Source organism: Mytilus trossulus, chromosome 11, assembly GCF_036588685.1.
Source record: "Mytilus trossulus isolate FHL-02 chromosome 11, PNRI_Mtr1.1.1.hap1, whole genome shotgun sequence".
NCBI classification, from domain to species: domain Eukaryota; kingdom Metazoa; phylum Mollusca; class Bivalvia; order Mytilida; family Mytilidae; genus Mytilus; species Mytilus trossulus.
In genome coordinates, this window is record NC_086383.1 from 36,331,400 (window position 1) to 36,358,447 (window position 27,048).

The following is a 27,048-nucleotide window of genomic DNA, read 5'->3' on the forward strand; positions in this document are numbered from 1 at the left end:
GCCTTTTACTTATAGAGGATGAATATAATTTTTCACAAATGGCAGAATGGTGAACCTTGTCTTTTCAAATGTATGTTTTTATAGAGTTTGCAAGGTTTGTCCTCCACTACACGAACAACCCACACGTTTAAATGAAACAGAGTATATTCTATATTAAAAATATGTATAATTTTACCATTCAATTTTACAACGGACCTTTAAAATAGCATGTTTCCAAATGCAATTATCATGATTATTGAAAATATAAGTATCAATTTTTCTAATTAATTCTAAAGACATCTTTCATTTTGTATAACTAACATTGATGTATATGATTCTTGCTAGTAACTTTGCTTCCCTGGTAAGTCTGCAAATTTAACATGGTGTTAACAAAATTGAAAGGAAAACAAAGCTACCCGATTTTGAGGTAACACATAGAATTCTTATAACAGAAATGTATAATAGGACGTTTATAATTACAACAAAAACTATAAAAAAAAAGACAGTTAAACTGACAAAAGATGTTAAATGTGTACATGGATAGTATCATTAAAAAAAAATCTAAACTGCTAAATTTATAGTTTACAGATAATTCTTTATTTATACCAAAATTGCAAACATTCATCAGTTTTACTCAGCATGAAATTTTGTAAAGAATGCATTTTTTTAATTTTTTTTTTTAATTTTAAGAAACCTTATATGTAGGTGCTAATATAAAATTTAATAGAAGATTCCAATTACTGTAAAAAAAAATATAAAACAATTGGAATTTAGATTTTTAGACCATCTATGTTGACATTATTATATTGTACATGATTGGTCAGTATAATTATATACCCATTTTACATGATATATAATATATTTTTGTGAAGATAATTTCTTTATCAAAGTGAGTCAAAAATGGCACTTATCATACCCTCTTTTCATCTGCATAATATAAATAACAAATTAAAATAATTATGTAAAAATATGTGGATGGAATGTGAGGTAAAATATCGTTGGTAAAAAATTTATTTCTGAAATTTCTATGATTTACATGTAAACATATATATAAAAGTAGTGAAACATAAAACATATTTATGTATAGATAAAGTTCATTACAACAAAGATTTACATACATTGTATATATATTAACATTTTTTCTTACTAACAAAAGTCTAATTGTCTTATTGCAATATTCTTTATTATGCTATGCAAAGAACCCTAGTTTTAGTAAAAATTATCAATCATTTATTATTTACATTAAATCATAACCAACTGCTGTCACATACGCTGGTTTCGATATTTCTGTAATCCAAAAATATTGTAAATCTTACTTTATATTGTATATATATCCAAAAGTCATGAAGATTAAACCCAACAATTATCTACAACAACGCATAGATAAACAGTGAAAAAAAGGTATAACTTTCAATTTCTATGTATATTTTCAATTAAACTTAGTGACTTAAAAAGGTCACTGATTATAAGAAATACTAGTTTTTTCTTTAATCTTTGATCGCAAATAATAAATATAAATTGTTATCCAAATTAACTATAAATGACACAGAATATTGCAAATTATTTTACAAATAAACATTATCTGTCAAATCTATAACTTTTGGCTATGTTAAGAATATTTTTGATGATGGAACATGGTTTCTATTACTTTATTCAAAATAATGATAATGTTTATATCATATTGTTATGTTAATTTTGGGGTCAGAATAAGTGACTAGTGTTTGTACATAAAAGCCAAGTACGGATAATATAGAATATTTTTTTTTTAAATCTTGTTTTAGGCTGTGAAAAATATATTACCCTAAGAATCAGAAATATTTGATTTTTCAAAATTTGAATATGTACATAATTTTCAAAATACTATTTTATATGTAAATATATGTATAGACTATTAATGGTGGTGAAGTCAATCTAGATCTTAAATTACATATGGGTAAAATAGATTAAAATCAATTCTTCAATTTTTTTTTACAGTAAGTCATTTGAATAAAATCATTTTACAATAAATTACATTTTACACTTTTCATTCTTTCTAGAACTGAAAGACATTACGTTAATAAGACATGAGCATATAATCTATCACAGTTAAGTCATACTTTAAAAAAAACACCATAAAAAACAATTTCATCCAACACAAGCAGTTCATACAAAATATGACAACACTATATCAACATAACAAAATTCTCTCAAACCTTTGTTCAAATTATTGTAAACAGATTTAATATCCCTCTGGCCAATCTCAACTGGTTTAACAATAAAACATAAATAAGGCATTGCGGTCATAAAACTTTCAAGTCAGTTTTTTGTACTCAAACTCGAAAAATCAACCAATCAAAATGCTAGATTTCATGTTTCGAGCATGACTTTTGTGCTCCAAGTACTGAGCTAAGTTTTATGACTTCAACCCCTGACTGTACAAGAAATACAAAGGTCTTACATTTTCTTGTACATACCAATCAATGAGATTATTTGGCTTGTATTTTGTACATAAGTACAGCCTGTCAGCAGTTTGGTTAATTTAAAAAAAAACATGTTCCCTTATAAACAGGAATGTATCAAAATAGTCATTTCAATTTTTTCAGTGATCATAGTTTTATAAAAGAGTTGTCTCTCTCTGTTTATAACTGCATTAAAATCAAACAAACTAAGTCATTATAATTTCATTTACTAAACTCGATGATAGACTTACGAATTTCAATTAAGATATGAATACCATTGAAGAACTTACTTAATTAGCCACTACCCATGAAAGCTTTAATATCACAAAATGATTAGGGAAAATAATTGGAAATTTGAACAATCTGCTGAACAGTAACAATAGTTCTTTAACATTTTCATAAAGATCATAACAAAAACCTAACATAATAACACCATAATAACACATTTCTAATTCATTAAAATTCAATAATTGCCAATTGATTTTTTACAATTCTGTTTTCATTTCTACTTTCTCAAATCCTTCATCTTCTGCCATATATCCTTGATTCTCGGCGCCATCTACTTTTGATTTTCTTGAACGCTTCTTCTTTTCCTTCTTCCTCTTCTTTCTCTCTGTTTCCTGTTCTCCCTGTGCCAGTGGTTGGAGGGAATATGGTTTGCTGTTGGTCCTGCTGTCTAGAGTATCAACATCTAGACCGCTATCATTACTGGCACCGCCTGTTCTGTCAAATGCTTTCTTTGGAGTGGTACCTGATCCTTCATACATCTTTTCCTTCCTGTGAAAATAAAAATTTCACATGTTTAAAAAAAAAGGGAAAAATATAATGTCATTAAAATTGCAAATTCTTCACAGACATCATTTGGAAGTGATGATTTTGTAGTTCATATGTTAAAACACAGGATCCAGTTCAAGTGATTTCCAGAGGGGAGATAATTCTCATGTTTTTTTTCCATTACAGAAATGAGTAATATGATAAACATTTTTGTTAATTTTAATTTTGAACACATTGCAATATAATAAATGGGATTCATTAATAACTAAAGGATTTGTCAGGAATATTTTAATTTAGATTCAAATAAAGATCTTAAAATATGATTGAGAAGAGGTAAAATGGTCATTGTAAGATTTTTTAAGATTTTTTCACATTCAATTTGATAATATTACCACAATATACTTTTCAGTTTCTCAACCAGGTAATCAAAGACAATATAAACCTCTCAAAAAAATGGTACAAATATTAAGAATACATTGAGTAATAAATTATCTTTCATGTTTGTAATAAAAAAAAATGTCATGCATAAGCCTAGAGGTGTTATAGAATAAGATCTATTTTGATTTCTATGGAGTCTTCAATAAGCTGAGTAGCATTGTAAAATAAAATTTCTAATTTCTATGAAGTCTTTCATAAGCCTATGTGCATTCACTGCATTGAAGAAAAAAGTTCTGATTTCTATGAAAACTTATCTAGAAAAAAGTTTGATCGCAGCCTATTCACTGAAACTCATAATATAAGAAATATTTTCCCCTCTTTAAATTCAATATTGTCTACCATCTTTTGGATCTCAAAAAGTACATATCCCTAACCTTGTGAAAGTTGTGACGTAAAGGTATATTTGTAAAAAATCAAAGTTTCAAATACGATTTCATTTTTCATGTCTTAGTCAGTCTAAAAAATACATCCGTTTAGTTGTGTACAACATCTGACAAATAGGTAAACATTTTAGTGCTCACTAAAGAAATAGTATGCTCTGCCTATATATAGACTTATTGTAATTGCTTTGTGACCATCAGGTAAAATTTCTACTCTAGTATAATCTACTGCATGCATCATGGCACAAGTCTTATCAAATATAAAGGGAGATAATCGTGATATAGAAACAAGCAATTCAAGGAAAGATAATCATGTCCAACACCTACCTGTGCGGTTTCAGAACTACACCATGTGCACTACACAGAAACAATATATTATATAATATTTCACATCAAGTCTAACTTGTTCATTTTTCATGGACAATCTAATAATATATCTTGCGTGTTAAGGGTTTTTTCTTCAGGTTTTTTTCATCTATATGGATTTTATTTTTATATCAAGGCATTTCCTCCTCAATGAAGGTAATTTTGCTCTTTTGATATAAATTTCTTATATCTGACTTCCTTGTTGTTATTTTGATTTCATATACATTGTAATAGTTTGACCTATAGCAAATTTCTATTATATAAAGTTTTGGCTAAATAATCGAAACTCAGAGCTAAGTGCCACTTTAAAATTGTAGTGTATTAGCTTTTGATTCATATTGAAGGTCTTTCTGTATTTTAAGATGATGAACAGCAATAAAAGTGCTGAATTTTTGTTTTTTGTTTTTAAACTATTGTAGGTGGGGCATTATGTTTTCTGGTCTGTGCATCTGTTCGTCCGTCTGTTCGTTCGTTCGTCTGTCTGTCCCGCTTCAGTTTAAAGTTTTTGGTCGAGGTAGTTTTTGTCCACCTACGATAGTAGAGGGGCATTATGTTTTCTGGTCTGTGCATCCGTTCTTCTGTCCGTCTGTCCAGCTTCAGGTTAAAGATTTTTTGTCAATGTAGTTTTTGATGAAGTTGAAGTCCAATCAACTTTAAACTAAGTACACATGTGCCCTATGATATGATCTTTCTAATTTCAATGCAAAATTAGAGTTTTGACCCCAATTTCACGGTTCACTGAACATAGAAAATGATAGTGCAAATTTATGTTAAAGGTTTTGGTCAAGGTACATGTAGTTTTTGATGAAGTTGAAGTCCAATCCACTTGGAACTTAGTATACATGTTCCATATGATATGATCTTTCTAATTTAAATTCCAAATTAGAGTTTTTACCCCAATTGCACGGTCCACTAAACATAGAAAATGATAGTGCAAGTGGGGCATCCATGTAGTATGGACACATTCTTGTTTTAAGTGTGTGAGAAATTTTGTGTCATGAATTAATACATTAAATCATTTCTGTTCCATTCCACAGAGTAAATATTTGGTAGACATTTTGAAACAACAAACAGAAACAAATACTTTTGAGCAAAGTCAATAAAATTGAGAATGGAAATGGGGAATGTGTCAAAGAGACAACAACCCGACCAAAATAAAAAAACACAACAGCAGAAGGTCACCAACAGGTCTTCAATGTAGCGAGAAATTCCCGCACCCGGAGGCGTCCTTCAGCTTGCCCCTAAACAAATATATACTAGTTCAGTGATAATGAACGCCATACTTATTTCCAAATTGTACACAAGAAACTAAAATTTAAATAATACAAGACTAACAAAGGCCAGAGGCTCCTGACTTGGGACAGGCGCAAAAATGCGGCGGGGTTAAACATGTTTGTGAGATCTCAACCCTCCCCCTATACCTCCAACCAGTGCAGAAAAGCAAAAGCATAACAATACGCACATTAAAATTCAGTTCAAAGAGAAGTCCGAGTCTGATGTCAGAAGATGTAACCAAAGAAAATAAACAAAATGACAATAATACATAAATAACAACAGACTACTAGCAGTTAACTGACATGCCAGCTCCAGACTTCAATTAAACTGACTGAAAGATTATGATTTCATCATATGAACATCAGGCACAATCCTTCCTGTAAGGGGTTTAGTATCATACCATCATAACATATATGAGAAGAACATAACCCGTGTCATGCCAACAACTGTTTTTAGAATAAATGTGTTTAGTTCCGACGCAAAGACCTTATCAGTGACTACAGGTACTATGGATTTACTATAATTTGTGGGATACCTATTTTATAGATTTTTTACTGGTAAAAGTCAACCACCAATTTAAATGTTAAAGGCAATACTAATCTCTATCATGTCTATATGCTTGAATGCTAGTTTGGCTATTTAAGAAAACATATATTCAAAGAATTACAATTTTACCTCCACCCATAAAAAATGGCATAGATGACAATATATTTATCAACAGTCAATATTCCTTACACCACAAACCATACATTAAACGGAATGTGTATACAAGTGTCACAGCAACAACAATGTAACTTACACTTCGATATTGGATTTCAGGCCTAGTCTATTAATATATATACATTTGTACATAAAACTTTTGATAATCCAAATTTGACCAAAAAAAGTAAGCAAACACTAAATAAAAATGGAATGAATTCAAACTAGACAAACAAACCAAGGTATCACTGAGAGTAACTAATTGTTTGATTGTTTGTTTGAAATCCAGTGGCAAATATTTTAAATTTATGCACATCTACAAACGTAGGAGAACTAACTGATCATGGCATCAAATAAGATGACCATTATTGCAGAGTGGCACTAAACAATGCTAAAATGACAAAGGGTTTAAAATACGCCTGCCACTGCAAAAAGAGAGAATGTTTAGATAATGACAGATACTTGCAAATTGGCATTGCAACAGATCAGCTGGACCGTTAAGAGTTATTGGAAGGGTTTTTGAGCAGCATATAAAATAAAAAATATACAATACAAATTTTTGGAAAGCAATATTTGTCCTCTGGGTATTGATGATTATAAATACCCTGTTTCAGAATCAGAATTCTAGGTAACATTTTCAAAAGCAAAAACCAAAATGTTGTGATTAGTTTAAACTTACTAAATAATGGAAATTTAACCAATGACGTAATGTTATTTTCATTTTGGTGTACGAACAATGAGATTACCCATAGTCCTTTAGATTGTGATGAGGCGAATTGAATTGTATGGTGTGTTTAGTTATATTATTCGACACAATGATTTTTATAACTCACATAGAATGTGTATCAGTTAGTTATGTTAACCTAATGGTTCTCCAGTACATAAAGAAAATAACCAACCTCATACTCCATGTTAAAATCTAAAAAAATGTTTTATTAATAAAGGACTACAAAATTCTACAATACTATTAAACATATCTTACCTGGCTTTTTTCTCTGGCCTGTTTCAAGAAAAAGTGTGATATTAATGAATGTGCAACACAAAACAACACACTGAAGAATTGTTGTGAATGAGGCAAAAAGCTTCATTTATGAAAGAATTTCAAGGATTTTTTGGTAATCACTTTATTTGCTTGATGAAGTCACTAAAGAACCATATATTGAGAATAAAAAAATATTGCGATAATAATCAGCTAAATAATAAAGATAAAAGAAGTTCGAAGCCCCTCATCAATATGAGAGGCAACCTTTAACTAAATGAAGAAATCAAATATACATGAAAATACAATGCGAAAAAATTTAAACCTTCAAAAATAAATTCATCAACAGATCAAAATTTAAAATCTTTTTTGATCTAAATGGTGATTTTTAATTGACCACGGTGACCCAAATGTACATGTTAAATAACAAGGCACATCTAAAAGGGCTATCTCCCTGTATGCGCTGAGATTTTGATAATCCAGTCAAAAATTAAACAGTATGAATTTACCTTTCTGATACAAATCAAGCCATATAATTTCCCATTTCTGTTTCAAAGATTATTAGAAATCTTGAAGAGTTGAGTCTAATTTATTATCAAAAGGGTTTGACAACCAAGATTATGTAAGGACTGACACAATTTGGGTACTGTCAATTCAGAAATCATTGCACTCAATTTGTTTTTATTTTGTTAAAAATGAAACAGGGTTATAATCGCATTGATTTAAACTCTCATTTTGGTATTTTTAAACGAATTTAACAAGATTTGTCTTAATCTTGCAAAACTTTAAATAACATTTTAGTCTAAAATGACAAAATTGCAATATAAATAAATGCACTGCATTATTTCTGAATTTACAGTATTTTGCATTAGTGAGGATTCAGGAACGGCAAATTATTTTTAAGGACCACAACAGGGGAAAAACATTGTGAATTCTGGGTAATGTGATGAATAAGAATCTGAAATTATGTCTTCTTAAAGCAATGTTACCATGGTTATATTATACATACTAAAGGTAAAAGGTCAAATACATTTAGGAACAGATATCAAATATATCTGAGTACAGTTTTAAATATTTCCATATAAGTAAAATTGTTATATATATAAGGACTGTTAGCTCAAATTCATGATTTGTATACTGTTAATTCAAACTACTTTTAGAATGTTTTTTTTTAATTTTTATTATTCAAGAATTTGCAAAGGAAGAGGAAGATTAAAAAATTCAGACAATTTTATAAATGCCAAATTTCCTAAAATTGCAATATTTTTTCTCACATTTTTGTCTGTTGTTTTGACAATCTCAATAATGAGAGCTAAATTTTCTGAATTTATAGTATACTCCATAGATTTAAAACCAAAGAAAGACAACTTTTTTTTCCAAATACAGTTATCCATAGGCTTCTAAATATTTTCATATTAATCATATATGCATGTATACAGATCTTTTAATGTTATTTGTTCTAGTATAGGATTTCAGAAATTATGCTAGAAATACAATGTTAGAAATAATTTGTGCATTTATTATTGGGAATTTGAAGAATGGACTAAAATTAAGAGATCCATGATAGTATATATTTAGGAAAATCATTCAGTCACAATATTTGCTTATTAAAAACTTCACAAAAATTTTTGAATTTTGAATTTTAAATCAAATCCTTGATTTAAGCTGTGAATCATGGAAATCATTGAGGATGTCACAATCACATGACAAAATTATCTCTATGAGCAGATGAAAGACAAAAACCTTACAGCCAATCAGAAGACTTGTTACATCCAAAATTGATTTATTCACAGCAATCAGATTACAAATCATGCATATAAAATACAAGATTATTTCAAAGGATTTGTACAAAATAAAGTAGAATTTGAATACACATAGACAGTTTTTTATAATGACGGTGAAGAATATAAACTCCAAAAGTGAGACAGTCAAATTTTACATATTTTTCCAGGCATTTTACCTGCAATAGAAAGATTTATACACTTAATATTTTTGAATATTCAAGATTCTTCACAATATTTTTCTACAGAAATGTTATTTATGCTAAACTGAAAATAAAAATCAAAGATCTTCCTTTTAAATTTGACTCAAGTTTTAATCTAAATAGACATGTGTTGGGAAATTATGTGCTGTTGTCTGACTATACTAATGAATGCTTTTAAATCAACTAAGAAAAAATTATATTGAATGAAAAAATATTATGTGATAAGTGATAGCTATTTCAATCTTTTATTTCTACAGGTGAGTATATAATTTCAAATTGAATGCAAAGCTTAACAAAGGTTTGTTTCAGAAAACATAACCAATGCAAACATTAAAAAGGGAGATAATTTTGGAAAAATAAATAAAAAAATTATACAAAACACTGAATTTGACAGCAATCCAAATACAAAATGAAAACTAAAATGACTAAACAGCTGCTACTTCCAAAATATTGAAAAATTTACGGTAAACAACTAAAAAACATTTAGATATTATACAAGACTGGTGATGTTATCTGCAGCAAACAATTACAACCCTAAACTGCATACATCTAAGTTTAGGATTGTAAATTTTGGGAAAAATTGTGATAAATTTATCTTCACTTTCAACAAGCATGGTGGTGCGTGTTACCTACAGCAAACGTAATTAATCGCTAACTATAAAAAGGACTAAAATGAATGTGACTGGGTAGGTCAGAAGTTTTTTTGTTGGACCTGGGTTTGTTGCGATCGGGGTCCTTAACTTTGGAATATTCTAATTAGATGGCAGGTTTGATTTTGGGGGTTCTTGATGACCTTTCCTGCCCTTTCACATTCATTCTAATAATAGATTTGACTCAAAATACTTACACTTTTTCATCTGGAAGTTCTGTTGTTTTTGTTGGTGCTGGTTTAGTAGGGTATTGTGATCCTTTTGGTTTTGGCTTATGCATCTTTTGGAATCTTGCTTCTTTCTCCCTCCTCTTGCTACAAAAGAATAATTTACCATTTCAAACCATTATAACTACTGGCATTATTATTTAACATTTTAAAGTGTTTTTCTACAAAAGAATAATTTACCATTTCAAACCATTATAACTACTGGCATTATAATTTAACATTTTAAAGTTTTTTTCTACAAAAGAATAATTTACCATTTCAAACCATTATAACTACTGGCATTATAATTTAACATTTTAAAGTTTTTTTCTACAAAAGAATAATTTACAATTTCAAACCATTATAACTACTGGTGTCATAATTTAACATTTTAAAATTTATTCTACAAAAGAATAATTTACCATTTCAAACCATTATAATTACTGGTCTTATAATTTAATATTTTAAAGTTTTTTCTATCATCCTGAACATGTTTGAAATTTTGCAACTGGACATTTATCAACATATCAATTAAAAGTCACCACGTCTATGCTGAAGCTAGTTCCTTTCGTGTTTATGCTTTCACCTATTACTTCATTAAAAATTGAAAAAAAACTGAAGCATTTCAAAGAATTAATTTTCTGACTGAAAAATATTTTTACTTTTGTCCCTTAAATTTTAACTTTTGGTATGGAAGTGTATATTTTCTAAATTATATTCTTTTTGGGCATTAGCAAAACTCTACTCCATACACGAATCACTGCTAAACTGTATAAGTAACAAAGAAATAGAAATAACTAATGATACTTAAATTGTATCATATTTTTAAAAATTCCTATAATTAAGATATTTTATTAATTTGAGTTATCTCCCTTTCTTCACTAAAAGATAAAATCAGTACAGTGCTATTTCTGAATTAACTTTATATCAGTTCAAGAATTTTTTCTCAGAGGAAAAAACTTACCTAATTTAAAGTTTGTTGTATGTTTGGCTTATTAAAAGCTTAAATCTAAAATATTTAAAGGTCCATTTCTAGACTTAATAGAAATAAGAATGTGTGGTATGAATGCCAATCAGACAACTCAATGTGAAAAAGTAAACAATTATAAGTCAAAATACCATAAAACTCATTACAGAAAGGATGATTGTCTAGAAAAGACGGACATGGACATATACTTACTCCCACAGGGTTAAACTAATAGCAATGATGATGACGATGAGCAGTACAAGAAAAGCTAATGGTATAATTATCTTGTTTTCTAGCGCTGATGGCGGGATACCGTAGAAATCTGAACCAATGTATGTTATATAACATTTGTCACAGCCTAGAGAACTAATATAATCTGTATTGGTTCTCAGTTGTAGTATAATAGCTAGAAAAGAAAAAAAAACAAACTTTTTTATCAAAAGTATTTGACATTTTTTTTTAAATATAACAAGTAAATTGCGAGCTACTGCTCACTGATGATACCCCCGCCGCAAGTGGATAATATTAATAGTGTAAAAATATGCAAGTGTTCGGTAAACAGGAAGTTGTCAAGTGATCAATCTGAAAACGCATCACACGGTATAGCTGACTTATATAAATCCTTAAACAAAATTCCTTGTATTGTAGTTCCTGAGGAAAATGTGACGAAAATTTTCAACTTGGCTATCATGTGTAAAATCATACAAGTGTTCGGTAAACAGGAAGTAGTCAAGTGATCAATCTGAAAACGCATCACACGATATAGCTGACTTAGATAAACCCTGAAACCAAATTTCAGAAATCCTTGTATTGTAGTTCCTGAGAAAAATGTGACGAAAATTTTCAACTTGGCTATCATGTGTAAAATCATACAAGTGTTCGGTAAACAGGAAGTTGTCAAGTGATCAATCTGAAAACGCATCACACGGTATAGCTGACTTAGATAAACCATGAAACCAAATTTCAGAAATCCTTGTATTGTAGTTCCTGAGAAAAATGTGACGAAAGTTTCATGGGACGGACTGACTGACGGACGGACTGAAGGACTGATGGACGGACTGAAGGACTGACGGACGGACTGACGGACAGACAGAGGTAAAACAGTATATCCCCCCTTTTTTAAAGCGGGGGTATAATTACATTGTGTACTGCCAATGACTGTGGATTCATTTATTTTCGTGGCTACCAATTTTCCTGAATGAAAGAAAACTTGATTGTTTATGGATTTACTCATATGCATACAGGCCTACAGAAAGTTTGCTATTCGCTGAACATTTAATTTCAGGGTTAACTGGTACCCACGAAATCCAGGAAAAATTAGTATCCAACAAAATAATGAATCCATAGTATATTTGTTTTAATCAAGATTCTATATTGTTGGATCGGCACACAACAATCACTTGAGAAAAATAACATGTTAATTTCTGTGTCATTTGGTCTCTTGTGGAGAGTTGTCTCATTTACAATCATACCACATCTTCTTTTTTATATTTCCAGTAAAAGATTATTATTGTCATTTACTTTTTCATAAAATTGGTTTAAATACACTAATATTTTGTGATAACATTCATTTGTTACAGTACTTACTCTTGACCACAGATTCAGACAAAACATATGTTAGTACACTAGGGGAACTCTTATTTGAATTCTCTGGATACATGATGTAAAATTCATATAACATGTCCTTGTCATCATTTAATGGAGAGTTATCTACCTTTCCAATATGGCTGTCTTTGAATCTGAAAGAACAATTGATGTGTACATCATGAAACATTTTGAGAACACTCAGCTATTGCAATTTTTTGGTTGTATTTATTGATTATTTTGTGTTATTAATTAAAGGCTTTAGTGTTTATTTGTCAGTATCTGATGGTAAAATGACTTATGACAACTATACACTTGGCAGGCAGATAATGCATGTAAACCTTATATTAATTACAGATTTTAAACCAACTTAATAAATAACCTGTAACAATTTTGTTGAGTTTGTTGGAAATTGAAATGATATCTTCACTTTTCAACTGCAGATAAAACAAAGAGATATGTTATTTTCTAAAATTGATTTGTCATATGTACGTGTATGCACAGAGTGCTTATCAAAAATGTTTTTACAATTAATTCATGATTATGGACCATATAAATGCTTGACTTTGTAAACATTTTTTTTTATGTACCCAGTGTTAAAATTAATGTAAGTAAGTATGAAAGTCATTAAATTCATTGGAATAAATTGCATATGTGAAATAATATAAAGATTAAATTTAAATACTAAAGGGCAGTACAAATGAGTCTACTAAATGATCATCACTGATAAAATCACAGTCCACCAGTAAAAAAAGAGTCATCTCCCATGATAGAAATATCTCTAACTAAAATACACATGTTATCAACTTATCACCCTTAATTATTGATATTCTTTAGAATTCACACACATATAGATAAATAAGCTTACTCTGATTGAAGTCCAATGAGACCACAAGCTGCTAGGTTACTTGCACAGTATGTATTAGTTTCAGATGCTAACAATGCATGGAACTTTGATTCCATCAGGCCACTATCCCACTGTTAAAATAAAAAAAATATCATACATATACATGTACATTTTGTAATACAATTGTATTATATCATATGTGTTTGATTTCACTCATTTACCACTGTTAGCTAGAGCTGGACCACTGTGCCATGTTAGGGAGGGTTGGTATTTGTTAACATGTTTAACCCGACCACATTCATTTGTAATTTGTGCCTCTCCCTAAGTCAGGAAACATCTGTTATTTAGCAGTTGTTGTTTGTTGCTGTGTTACATAATTGTTTTTTGTTAATTTTTGTAAATATATTAGGAGATTAGTTTTCTCTTTGAACAAGGTTGAATTATTTTACATCTGTTATTTAAGGGTCTTTTATAGCTGATTGATATGCAGAATGTGCTTTACTCATTGTTGAAGGCTGTACTACAGGTGACCTATTGTTGTTAATTTCTGTGTCATTAAATCCCTTGTGAAGAGTTGTCTCATTGACAATCATATCACATTTTCTTATTTTATAATGAATATTAATATAAATGGTCTACCATTCAACAATATAAAGAAAAAGAAACAATTGCATATTTTGAAGCAACAGTAAATAAACAGAGCTCAGAGTATTATCAATTAATAGTTTAAGGATCAACATGATCAAGGTACATTAGAAAATTAATACATGTTCAATGATGTAAGCTACAGATAACTTTGGGTCATTAAATTGTAACTGAAAATTTGAAAAAAAATGTGCCAATCACATGTATCCCTGCTGATTGAATTCTTTATAGAAGTGGGGAATTTTTAAATCACAAAAAAACAACCCAAAAAACCTTAAAAATTTGTCTGCTCTAACCTGTACAGAAAACTTTTTATAAAACAATTACGCTTAAAATCTTTAGAACAGGATATAAATAATGTGTCATGACTGGAAAATTTATAAGCCAATACATGTATAAGTTATTTAAAATAAGTTTTTTTACCTCACTGACTTGAAGCCTGTAGAATTTTATTTCAACTTTGTTTTCAGCAATTTCAGCTACAAATAAAACATTTAAATTTTAATATTATAATAATGACATCTAAATGTGTTACTCCCTTTAAAAAAAAGATTTTTTTTTATTCATACACCATGCAGCTATCGGTCATTTCTGGAATCATGTCTTTCTGACACCGGAAAAGATTCTCAAACACGATATCTCCATATTATCGACAATTTTCGTAGATATTTCAGGTTTTATACGCGATCCAATGGCATTTTATTAGAAAACCGTATGTGGGTACGCGCAGCCTAGAACGGCAATTTGACTATTCGTACCCGCATGCGGGTACGCGCAGACACTGCCTTATAGAAATACATGTAGTCTAGAATCTAATTTTAGACTCTAGATAATTATAGTCCAAATAATTATGACGTCTTGAAAGGCTATTATAATTTTTTTCATTGACGCCTTAAAAAAAATTATAATAGCCTTTCAAGACGTCATAATTATTTGGACTAGTATTATAATGGATGTTTCAATAATTATAATATGGCTTATCTCTTTAGAAAAGCTTTTTAGGATCTAGTCGTTTCTCATGTTGATTTAGAAGAGATATAATGTTGTGAACCCATAAATGTATAATACTTTATTAAACTGTATCTACAAAGCGCTACAAAGTAATCAAATATAAAATAGATACTTTAATTTAAAACTTTTCAGTATAAACCAGAAAAGACTACAGTACTTCATTGGAAAATGGCCTTTTCAGTCATTTAAAACACTTGGAAACTGTTTTCTAAATATGTCTATTTGGGTAGAATTTACCGTAGAAAGCAAACATCGTTCGTTAAATGACATAACTTTAAACTTGTCATAAGATCCCCTGTGAAAAATGTGTCTTACTCGCGTTATCTCCTTGAACACATAAAGTTGTAGCCACCAAAAGGATAAACACTGGTAGAAACACACACATCTTTGTCTCTGTCATCTTCCTTGAGTGTATATATTCAGATAACCATGAAGTTTAACTGTTGCAATGGATCGTTTAACAAATAATGGTGGCCTGCTGTTCAAAACAGTGTGTGTTCGTTGGTTGGCGACATGTAAACACCTTTTCGGAATACCTCGACGTTTTACCTTGTAAGTAACTGGTTTCTTGCAATTGTAATGAACAGGGAACCAAACATTTAACTTCATTACGCGGGATTTTTAAATATATTTTTTTGTAGTTTATCCAAGGAATTGTATAATATTTAAATATACAATTCCTTGGTTTATCCAAACAGGAACATATATCATGTATATATATTATAGTTCCCAGATCTAAGGAGATCGTAATAAACAAATCCTTAATAGCTTGGAATATCAACACGATCTTGTTTAGTTTAATTGTGGGATGGGAGTTTATTTTTGCCAGAGTTTTAATTTATCTATTATAGCTATAAGATAAATTATTCGATTTATTTTAAATTTAAAAAGTCCGTTCCTTATGTTATTGTTCATCAGTTTTTGCCAGAGATATATGACATATAATATAAATATATTATATCTCTGTTTTACTTAATGAATGGCTGTTATTTATTTTGAATTTATTGAACCATAAAACTAATTGTTGACTCTTCACATTGAATAATCCGATAAGAGTCAAAAATTAATTTTATGGTTCAATAAATTCAAAATAAATTATTGCCATTCATTATAAATAAATTTCTATCAAAAATAAGACTCAAAGATATAATATATTAATACGAATAACAACGTACACAGATGTATGCGTATGAATACACAACGTAAGAGTGGGCGTGTCGCCATACAAATTGATAACATTGAAAATACAGCTAATTCCTTTAACCAATCAGAAGACAGTAAATACACCAAATTTATTTATATTTATATATGAAATAAAAATTAACACTTTTCCTTCTAAGAACAAGGCATTTTACATCTTAAAACCATGTACCCTTATCTGAGGGGGTGCAATACGGGGGCCGTTAAAATGTTAACAACAACTCGATTTTGGCCAAAAAAGTTAATAAAAAATGCAAAAATGTTGATAACAGTTTACAAAGTGGGTTGAAAACAACTAACAGCTTAAATTGATCTCAGATAACAGGTAACAACACCTTGAAAAGGGCCATAACAGGTAAACGCAAAAAGGTATTGACCACCCCCTCTTATCTACCATAATCATTATGACTTTATTCTTTAAGTCTTTAATATTGCAATGAATAAGCCATCCAACAGTCATGTTCTACTTCATCAGAATCAGCCTGCAACTTCCTAGTAGTAATCTCATAGGCGGACCAGGGTGTGGGGGCTGAACATGTGGGGCCTGGGTTCGGGTTGGGGTTCTGGATGATCTGCCACTGATTCTTTATTCAAACACCGGTCCAATTCGAGTAAAGTGTCTAAGATGTTATTAAACACAATACACATACGTCATGAAATTGCAGCGATTCCAATAACATTGATGCCCCCAGTTCTATTGTTTTAAAATGTGACTTAACATCTTTCGTGACCTAGAGTTTTAAATCAAAGGACCTAAATATCGCCCCGTCAGGTATTAATATTTTGCCCTCTTCGCCCTAATATTTGAACGAGTGTTATTATACACGACTCACCGTCTGAACTTCCATGCACGAAATGAATAAAACGAGAAAAAAATACAAACAAATCTTTTTTTTTTTATTCAGTAATGATCATGAACATAGTTGATATTTGTATTAAACATTTCAAAGAACATTATACTCCTAACAACAACCATGCATAATAACTCAAATTTATCGTATCAAACATATTATTAACTCGGTTAAAAGATCCCGCAACGGAATTGGTTTTTGTCCCAGCCGATAAGACTGTCCCTTATATCTTTATTGTTGACCTACATTTTTTTTATTTGAGTTTAAAAATAAAAGAAAAACCAAGAATTATAAAATGCATTACACCTGACTTCATTTTCGGAAAAAGACATTTGAAACGTACTTACACTTTAATTAAGATTTGTCTTTACAAGCACAAGCACACACCATAAAAGTTCTGGCTATGGACTGGCTTCCGAAGCTGCACAAAACACTATACAAATATAGATTTATTTCGACGGTCTTCAAGCCATTTCGACACTTATAAACTCTCTATTTACTAGAACACTTGGTACAATAAAACATTAAGGTACAGTATTCGACAATCCATTAATTCCACAAGAGTTGATTTTACCTTCAGATTTTAATTCAATTCAATTAAAAAGAATGAATTGAATCTATAGACACATTATAACGATCGATTTATTCCACGATAGATATGATCAACAACGATTGAAAATTGTTTATCGATTCAATCAACTCAATTTATTTATGATGGAGACTCGATTGTAACGATTGTAACGATTGATACGATAGATAACGATTGAACATTGTTTGTCGATTCAATAAACTCAATGTATGATCATGTATGTGTAATGATGACGACTTGATCGTAACGATCGATAACGATTGCATGAACGTCATATATAGAATCAATCAACTCAACTTGTTAATTGTGAAAAAAATGCAAACAACACGCCTTATAATTTTTATGCGTCACTATCTAATAAATCTATAATACTAAAATTACGAGGTCCAATTTGTCAGCCGTCATCACGTAAATACGACGCATCAAAGAATTCAACTTTATATATAACTAATATAGTACAAAGGTGTAGATTAAAAGTTACATCACTCTAGGCCCTTTTGTTTTCCACGTAATTAATATTGACAATAATTAAGAAGTTCCGGGGCGATTCCGATATCGATACCACATCTGACAGGCGCACCACCAAACGGTGTATTCAGGATTAATATGCTATATACACAGGTCATAAGCACAGGGTTGACACTACTAAATCGTCAAATTGTTACCTATTGTAGTATTTTAATCAGTAAGACTTTCTAAGGTACCAATACGAATACTAAAAATCTGGACTAAAAATAAGGCGTATAGGTACAGTTTTCAATTTGTTAGCGGGCATGACATAAAACAGCGAATCAAAGAATTCAACTTTATTTATAATATATGTACAATAGGACAATGCTGTTGATTGAAAAATACTCCATTCCAGGACCTTTTGTTTTCCAAATAATTAATATACTGAACGGCTTTAGAAACGCAACACTCGTTTTGTTGATTTTTTTTACCAAATCTTGTTTGATTCTCTTATAACTTCTGTCCATACTTATCATACTTCTTTCTCCTTACAAAAAATGAAAATCTGACTTACCTGTGGTTAATGAACATACCGCATTTTTGAAGTCGCACGAATTTCTTAAAGCGAAATTTGTTTGGACCCATGAAAGATTGTTTCAGGTTTTTTTGCTTTGTGAAACAGTTCTTTTAACCCGTTGTTTCGCTTAATTCAGTTTAAAAATGTTGCATCCCATTTTGCCAAGACTGAGAAATAAAAAAAATGAATAATCCCTTAAGAATACTGCAAACATGAAATCATAAACGTGCTGCAACCATACTTTATGACTTCAGAAACTCGTCTTTTTGTCCTTCCGACAACGAAACAAGTAGACCAGGTTTGTTTCTAACCATCAATGAACAGATCAAAGTGTAGTGACAATGAAACGTCAACAGAATTTGAATACGCAACGTCATTTGCAAGACATGTTTACGGCCGCCACTTCAACTGCTAATCAAATTGCCGAGTGTCATTGAGTACAGATTCATGCCATAAATGTTTGCCATAAACTGAATTACCAAAGAACCGACTGAAGGAAAACCTTTAAAGCCCTCAAGTTCCAACCGCATAATTGCCAAAAGCAATTAATGGGTCGAGCAAATGCAAAATCAGAAGGTGTAAAACAGAACCTAAAACATGTCAGACAGTATTTGTTGACCTTTCTGACAATCATTTTGGCGTTTGTAACAGGCAGTCATCGCTTTTGACGGTGACACATTCATTCAGAAAAAACACAAAAATAATCTAGTGTTGCGTTTCTAAAGCCGGTCAGTATATTACCAATAATTGATAAGTTTCAGTTCGACGGGTTCAAACAGAAAGATTTGAAAGCAGAGAAAACTGTGTATCTTAATTATAATCGGCATAACTTTATCAGATGACAATACTAATACTAAAATAAGGCTTGTGCATAGTTATGTACTTAAGTTCAGTCACGGACCCGCGATATCACGGGTGTGTTCTAGTATTATTGATAAAGATTGAACAAAATAAATTATAGTACTGTATTTCACACATAAGCAGTGGTGGAGATAAACTCTATGAAAATAATTATATATGTCAGAAAGGGTACAGAGATATTAGTATATGTATATAGTGAACACAATAAGTACACACAATTGAAAAATATACAAATTTGAAGCATAGGAATTGGCTGTTTCAAAGACTTTTAACACTAATAAACATTTCTTACATTAATTCCAGTTTGAAGAAGGTTCAAAGCACCAGTTTCGGGAGAGAAATGTATGTATGTGACAAAAATGTGTATTGTAGTAGACAGTTTAGGTGTAATACCACCATTGATTTTCCCCTATTAGTCTTTGTTAAATTTGCACTTTTCAAAAAATCGTGCAGAATTTATCTTTGTTTCAAATAAAGAAATACTTGGCATGAGTAAAGTTTTATCCTGTCCAGTTCTATAGAAAAAATTTCACATAACATTTCATTGCATATAAGAAAGTAACCATCATTGGAAGTTAACCAATCAAATTTCTCCCCTTATTCTATCTGTGTACAAGGTTTAGTCACCATGTAACCTCAAGATTACAAAAAAATGTATAGAAATCACAAATAAAAAATAATGGTGTTTTGAAATACCCAAGACATATGTTTATGACACAGAAATAGTTTTACTGCAATAAAATGTAGGATTAATTACCTACAACGGTCAAATTCAAGGGAATATTTTTTTAGACCTACTTTCGTATACAACCGGATGTGACGTACCATGATTTGGTAGTATTACACCTAAATTTATGACAGCAGTATACATAGAACATTAAAATGAAGACACTGAAATGAGCAAACCAGCATGAAAATTATCATCAAATGAATATTATAGGAATGAGATATCCGATGCGCATGCGTGTGCTGTTGTATGAAAAATATAAAGATATGCCGGCTTAATTGCGCATTATGCTAAACAAAAATATATCTGTATTAAATATAAGCCATCGTAGACTGTGGTGATGTGCCTTCTAGCGCCGTAGGCTGTGTCAATTTATTGCATAACGCCGTAGTCTATGTTTTTGTGTCAGACTTCGTGACGGTTATGTACATACAATCTAACTTTCTTTCATCTTGTAATAGTATTAAAAATCATTTGACTTTTCTACACTTCAAAGTATTCCACATTCCAAACTAAAAGACAAATTGAAAGAGTTGGTATTGCTTTGTTTAATAAAACAGAAAGGCCAACGAAGATACAAGTATCTTGTCTTGGGAAGGGATAAATCTAACTTTGTAAAGGATCACTCTGATTTAAACAAAAAATTATCTGAAACTGACATTATCAAGATGCTTGATTTCTTGATTGACAACATATTTGTTACGTAAGGAGGACGTGTTTTTCAACAGACTTTCGGATTTCAAATGGGAACGAATTTTGGCCGTGTTCTTGCCGACTTGTTTCTTTATTATTATGAGTCTGAAGTCATACAGGGACTTCTTAGGAAGAAAGATAAGAAGTTAGCACTATCCTTTAACTCTACTTTCCGCTATATAGGTTATGTTCTTTCACTAAATAATTCTAAATTTGATTACTATGTCGAATGCATCTATCCCATTGAACTAGAGATAAAGGATACAACAGATACAGTGAAGTCGGCCTTATATCTTGACTTACCTCTAGACATTGACATTGAGGGTCTATGGAAACAAAACAAAAAGAGATGATGTCAGCTTATTTTCCAATTGTGAACTTTCAAATTTAAGTAGCAACATTCCAGCAGCACCTGCATACGGTGTATATATATCTCCCAATTGATACGATATTCCCGTGCTTGCATTTCCTATAATGTTTTTCTTGATAGAGGGTTAATGCTCACAAGGAAGCTATTAAATCAAGATTTCCAAATGGGAAGTTGACATCATCTCTTCGTAAATTTTAAGGACTTCATCACGAGTTAGTTGACCGTTAAGCATCGGTCATACCTTACCGGATAGCACGAACGGACGACTAACGGATGAAAATAAAAGTTGTCCGTTGACAACATTTTTATCCGTTAGGAGTCCGTTGATGTACTTACAACGGAATCGTACCCAAAAGAACGGATGTCGAACGTACATTCAACGGATGAGTGCCGTATAAAACGGACACCTAACGGAAGCGTACCGGATAAAACGGATGAACTTGATATACGGAAAAATTAAAGGCGATAATAATAGTGCATGTACATCGCAAAAATGTTCAAAATGTTTCTGTGTAACTGGTTTTGTGTTTTTCTTTAAAATGCCACTAAAGGGCAGTGTCTGGCCTGAATAAGAGCTGTTTGGTTGTGAAGACGTGCCCTTACTCTAAGATTGAATATGAATAATAAGAATTCATGAACCTTAAGAAATCTGACATAACCATAATTGGCATTTCTGACGCGAAATCTTGACATTTATCCGTTTCAGATCCGTTCATCGTCCGTTTTATCCGTTATACGTCCGGTAGAAGTCTGTTTCTCATTCGTTCAACATCCGTTTTTTCCGTTGAACGTCCGGTAGAAGACCGTTGGTGAGATTAATATCTTCCAGACCTCCAACGGATGTATAACGGACACGTAACGGATACAAAACGTATACGAAACGGACGAGTACCGTACAAAACGGACGCCTACCGGACGTTCAACGGACATTTCATCCGTTGGACGTCCGTTCAAAGTTTTGAATATGCTCAAAATTTTCCATCTGACAGAACGGACGTCGACGGATAAAACGTACGCTGAACGGACATACAACGGATAAGAACGGACGTCTAACGGACATGAACGGATTGAAAAAATGTTATCCGTTAGGCGTCCGTTCGAGCTATTCGTTATGGTGTGACCGAGGCTTTATGGAACAAATGATATATATCGGATATGTTCCTTACGTCGTAACTACAATCCCCTTCTCTTTCCCTTTAATGAATGTCACCTACCGAATTATACTATTTACCGGATTTGTTATGACATAATTAAGCAACACGACGGGTGCCACATGTGGAGCAGGATCTGTTTACCCCTACGGAGCACCGGAGATCACCCCTATTTTTTGGTGGGGTACCTGCGGAAGGATCATTATTTTTTTTAACTTGCAATTGAAATAGGCAAGCACAAAAACATCCAAGCTCATGGGCGTATTTGTAAACTTTGTGAGAGGGAGGTGGAAGATGAGATCAACATTCTCTTACGATGCTAAAAATAAGAAACATATAGAGTAACATATATTAAAGAACTTGGTATTTCTTATCCTTATCTATGAAAATATGTTTGTATGGCTAATGGGTTATCAGAATCAAGATCTTCTAAAACACCTATGTAATTTAATAATCAGTCTCTGATCAGTAATTCATTCATAGACCAAATTTAAATTTAATGGCACTAATGGTATCCACAAACAGTTGAATAACATTTGTATATGTTGAATACATATAAATATCTGCGGTTTCAATTCTGCTCTTTTGTTTATTTTCTCTATTCTATATTTTGTCATTATATATCATAAAGAATTAATGATAATCATTGTAATAAATTGTGCTCGTTTAGGGCGTTCTTCATTGACAATAGAAATATTGTATTGTATTGTATTGCGTTGATTATTCTTTAGTTTTCTATGTTATTTCATATGTACTATTGTTTGTCTGTTTGTCCTTTTCATTTTTAGCCATGGCGTTGTCAGTTTCTTTTTCGATTTATGAGTTTTGAATGTCCCTTTGGTATCTTTCGTCCCTCTTTTAGAGTTAGGTGACCGTATGACTGTAATAAATGCAGCTTCTAGCGCCGTAGTCTGTGTCAATATGCAGCCTAGCGCCGTAGTCGATGTTATATATTGTATCAGATTTATGTTAAAGGTTAGATATAGGGTAATAGTAAGACTGTATTAAATATTCCTTCTAACGCCGTAGGCTGTGTCCATATGCCGCCTAGCGCCGTATGCGTTTGTTATTTTTAAACTAAGATTATGGATAGATATAGGGTAATAGTAAGTCTAGTATTGATTATGCCCTTTCAGGCCATAGCGCCGTATGCTATATTATTGTATCAAGCTTAGGTTAGGGTCAGAGTTAGGCTAATAGTAAGACTGTAATAAACATGCAATCAAGCGCCGTTGACTGTGTTGATGTGCCACCTAGCACCATAGGCTATGTAATTGGTAACCCAGATTAGGGTTAGAATTAGGATAACAGTAAGACTGTAATACATACATGAATGTAATCTACCGCCGAAGCCTGTGTTGAGGTGCCTTCTAACGCCATAGGCTGTATGTGTATGCCGTCTAGCGCCGTATGCTATGTTATTGTATTTCACTTAGGTTAAAATTAGAGTTAGGGTAATAGTAAGAATGTAATAAGTATGCCATCTAGCGCCGTAGACTGTGTTGATGTGCCTTCTAGTGCCGTAGCTATAGACTGTGTTTATAAGCCGCCTAGAGGCGCCATAGGCTATGTTATGGTGTTAAACTTAGGTTAGGGTTAGATTTAGGGTAATAGTTAGACTGTAATAAATATGCCTACTAGCGCCGATTTTGAAGGGTGTGTCATTATGCCACCTAGCGCCGTAGGCTATTTAATTGTGTAATACTTAAGTTAGCCAAGGGAGAGAGTTAGTGTAATATCAAGACTATATCAAATAAGTAATCTAGCACTGTAGACTGTGTTGATGTGCCTTCTAGCGACGGAGATTGTGTCTATATATCATCTAGCGCCGTAGACTATGTGATTGTGGCCGACTCAGGTTTGGGTAAGAATTAGAGCAACATTAAGACTATTATAAATATGAAATTTATCGCCGTTAACTGGGTTGATGTGCCTTCTAGCGCCGTAGTCTATGTCAATATGCAACCTAGCGCAGTAGGCTTTGTTCTTGTGACAGTGTTAGGTTAGGGGTTAGTAAAAGAGTGAAGGCTGTAAACATATAATAAAAATCACCAAATTGCATGATCCGTTAATTGTGTCAATATACCTCAAAGGTAAAGCGTTGTATGCTCATTGTTGTGTGCTTGAGTTAATGGTATAGGTTAGGGCTAGAGTTAAAACTAGAGTTAGAGTTAGGGTTATACTCTATTAAATGTGCAATCTAGTACCGGTAAATGTGTCAGCGTGCCATCGGGCAATGTGTCCCATCTAGTTCCTTTGGCCGTGATAATGTGCCATTAAGCACCGTAGTCTGTATCTAAGTGCCATCTAGCGCCGTAAACAATTTACTGAGTTGATTAATCTTATAAAATATTTCTAATATAAAGAAACAGCAGAAAGATCGATACGATCGTGCAACGTTTGAAATATGAATATAGAGTTGATAATATTGATCAACTATGGCCAAATCGTCACAATTGAATACAATCGATATACGATCGTGCAACGTTTAAAATATAAAAATAGAGTTGACTGCGTTGAGTATATTTATCAACTGTGACACAATCGTAACCATTGAATACAAACGATGCGATAGTGAAAAGTTTTTAATGTGAAAATAGAGTTGACTGAGTTGATTATATTGATCTACTGAGGCACGATCATATCGATTGAATACGATTGATAAGATCGTGCAACGTTTAAAAGATTATTATTGAATTGACTGATTTGATTATATTGATCAGTTGTTGCACAATCGTAACGATTGAATACGATCGATACGATTGAGCAGGGTTTGAAATAAGAATAGAGTTGACTGAGTTGATTATATTGTTCAACTGTGGCACAATCGTAACTATCGAATACGATCGATACGATCGTGCAACGTTTAAAATATGAAAATAGAGTTGACTGATTTCATAATATTATTAAACTGTTGCACAATCGTAACGATTAAATATGATTGTGCAGGGTTTGAAATAATAAAAGAGTTGACTGAGTTGATTATATTATTCAAATGTGGCACAATCGTAACGATTGAATTCGATCGATACGATCGTGCAGTGTTTGACATAAGAATAGAGTTGACTGAGGTGATTATATTGATCAACTGTGGCACAATAGTAACGATTGAATACGATCGATACGATCGTGCAACGTTTAAAAGATGAATTTTGAGTTGATTATATTGTTCAACTGTTGCACAATCGTAACGACTGACTTCGATCGATACGATCGTGATCCGACCGCAATATAAAGAAACATTTGACTGAATTGATTATAATAATAGCACAGTTGACTGAGTTGAAATATACATATAGATAGATTTTATTAACCAATCCTGGTGCCCAAATTTTGAGCAAAACAATCAAATGAATTACACAATAAAGACAATGATTAGAATGATAAGAGAACAAAAAAACATGAATACACATACACATTCACACTAAGTATCCTGATTATAAACAAAACACAACGTTTTTTTAGGTGCCACTTTTGCATGAAGTATGTTAATTTGGTACATCAATTGATTTAATCGACAAACTGATACGATCGAGTACAGTTGACAAAATAGTTATACTACAAAAGAAAATGTGTCGAATCAATCGATTGTCGAATGCTGTACCATAAACAATGTAACAATTTGTTCAGATTTTGTAAATTGCATACTTTTATTTGTAATCTCGAATCTGTTCAAAGTTTTTATGTTTTACACTATATACCACTCTTCCAATAATCTCATTAAGAAAAAGAAAAATTGCACACTTAGTTGAATGGACGTTTAAAAAATGAGAATGTCGAAATATATGTTTAGGCGTTTTTTTAAGTAACACCAAACAAAATAACTATGCCAATTGGACTTGCTTTGATACGATAACTGCACTTGACTTTTTACTAGAAAAATGCGAAGGAGATTCCGTATATCTTCAAGTTATCGGATTTCTAATGGGGGCTTACTGTCACCACTTATTGTGGACCTGTTTCTGTATTGTACTGCGTTACATTTTATGACTAAAATCACTTCTCTCCTCTCCACCCTTGGAAGATTAAAGCCAACATTTGTGATAAAATGTTGCGCCATCTATCGGTAGATTTAAGTCAAGCTCATTTCGAATACATTATTCGTGACCAATGGTAGCACTTGAACTTTACAATTTGGAGGTATAAACACAGTAGCGTCTAGATTACATTGTATACACACTTGGTAAAACAGGAAACGAAAATATATGTGGCATACATGCATTTGTGCAAGAAACATACACAGAAACTTATATTAGTTGATTAGAAACATTCAAATTGTCACTAAAAATATAGTCGTATCACTATGTTTAGGGATGTAAAGACTTGTTACACAATAAGCACGTGGAAATTGTTTACA

The 27,048-nt window shown here is 31.6% G+C and overlaps 1 protein-coding gene across 3 annotated transcripts; it reads right to left on the reverse strand.

The window, feature by feature from the left end:
• Nucleotides 1-1,938: 1,938 nt before the first annotated feature.
• On the reverse strand, nt 1,939-15,756 carry LOC134691041 (uncharacterized). Of its 3 annotated transcripts, XM_063551231.1 has the most exons (9): nt 15,538-15,756; nt 14,635-14,690; nt 13,588-13,697; nt 12,723-12,874; nt 11,349-11,541; nt 10,160-10,276; nt 7,332-7,349; nt 4,337-4,366; nt 1,939-3,194 (listed from the first exon to the last, which is right to left on the reverse strand). In XM_063551231.1, the coding sequence occupies exons 1-9, from the start codon at nt 15,620-15,622 to the stop codon at nt 2,903-2,905; spliced, it is 1,053 nt and encodes a 350-aa protein (XP_063407301.1). In that variant the 5' UTR covers nt 15,623-15,756; the 3' UTR covers nt 1,939-2,902. The 3 variants fall into 3 exon arrangements, with proteins under 3 accessions (XP_063407301.1, XP_063407303.1, XP_063407302.1); XM_063551232.1 differs by lacking the exon at nt 4,337-4,366 and having other exon boundaries at nt 1,941-3,194; XM_063551233.1 differs by lacking the exons at nt 4,337-4,366; nt 7,332-7,349 and having other exon boundaries at nt 1,940-3,194.
• Between the last annotated feature and the right edge of the window lie 11,292 nt (nt 15,757-27,048).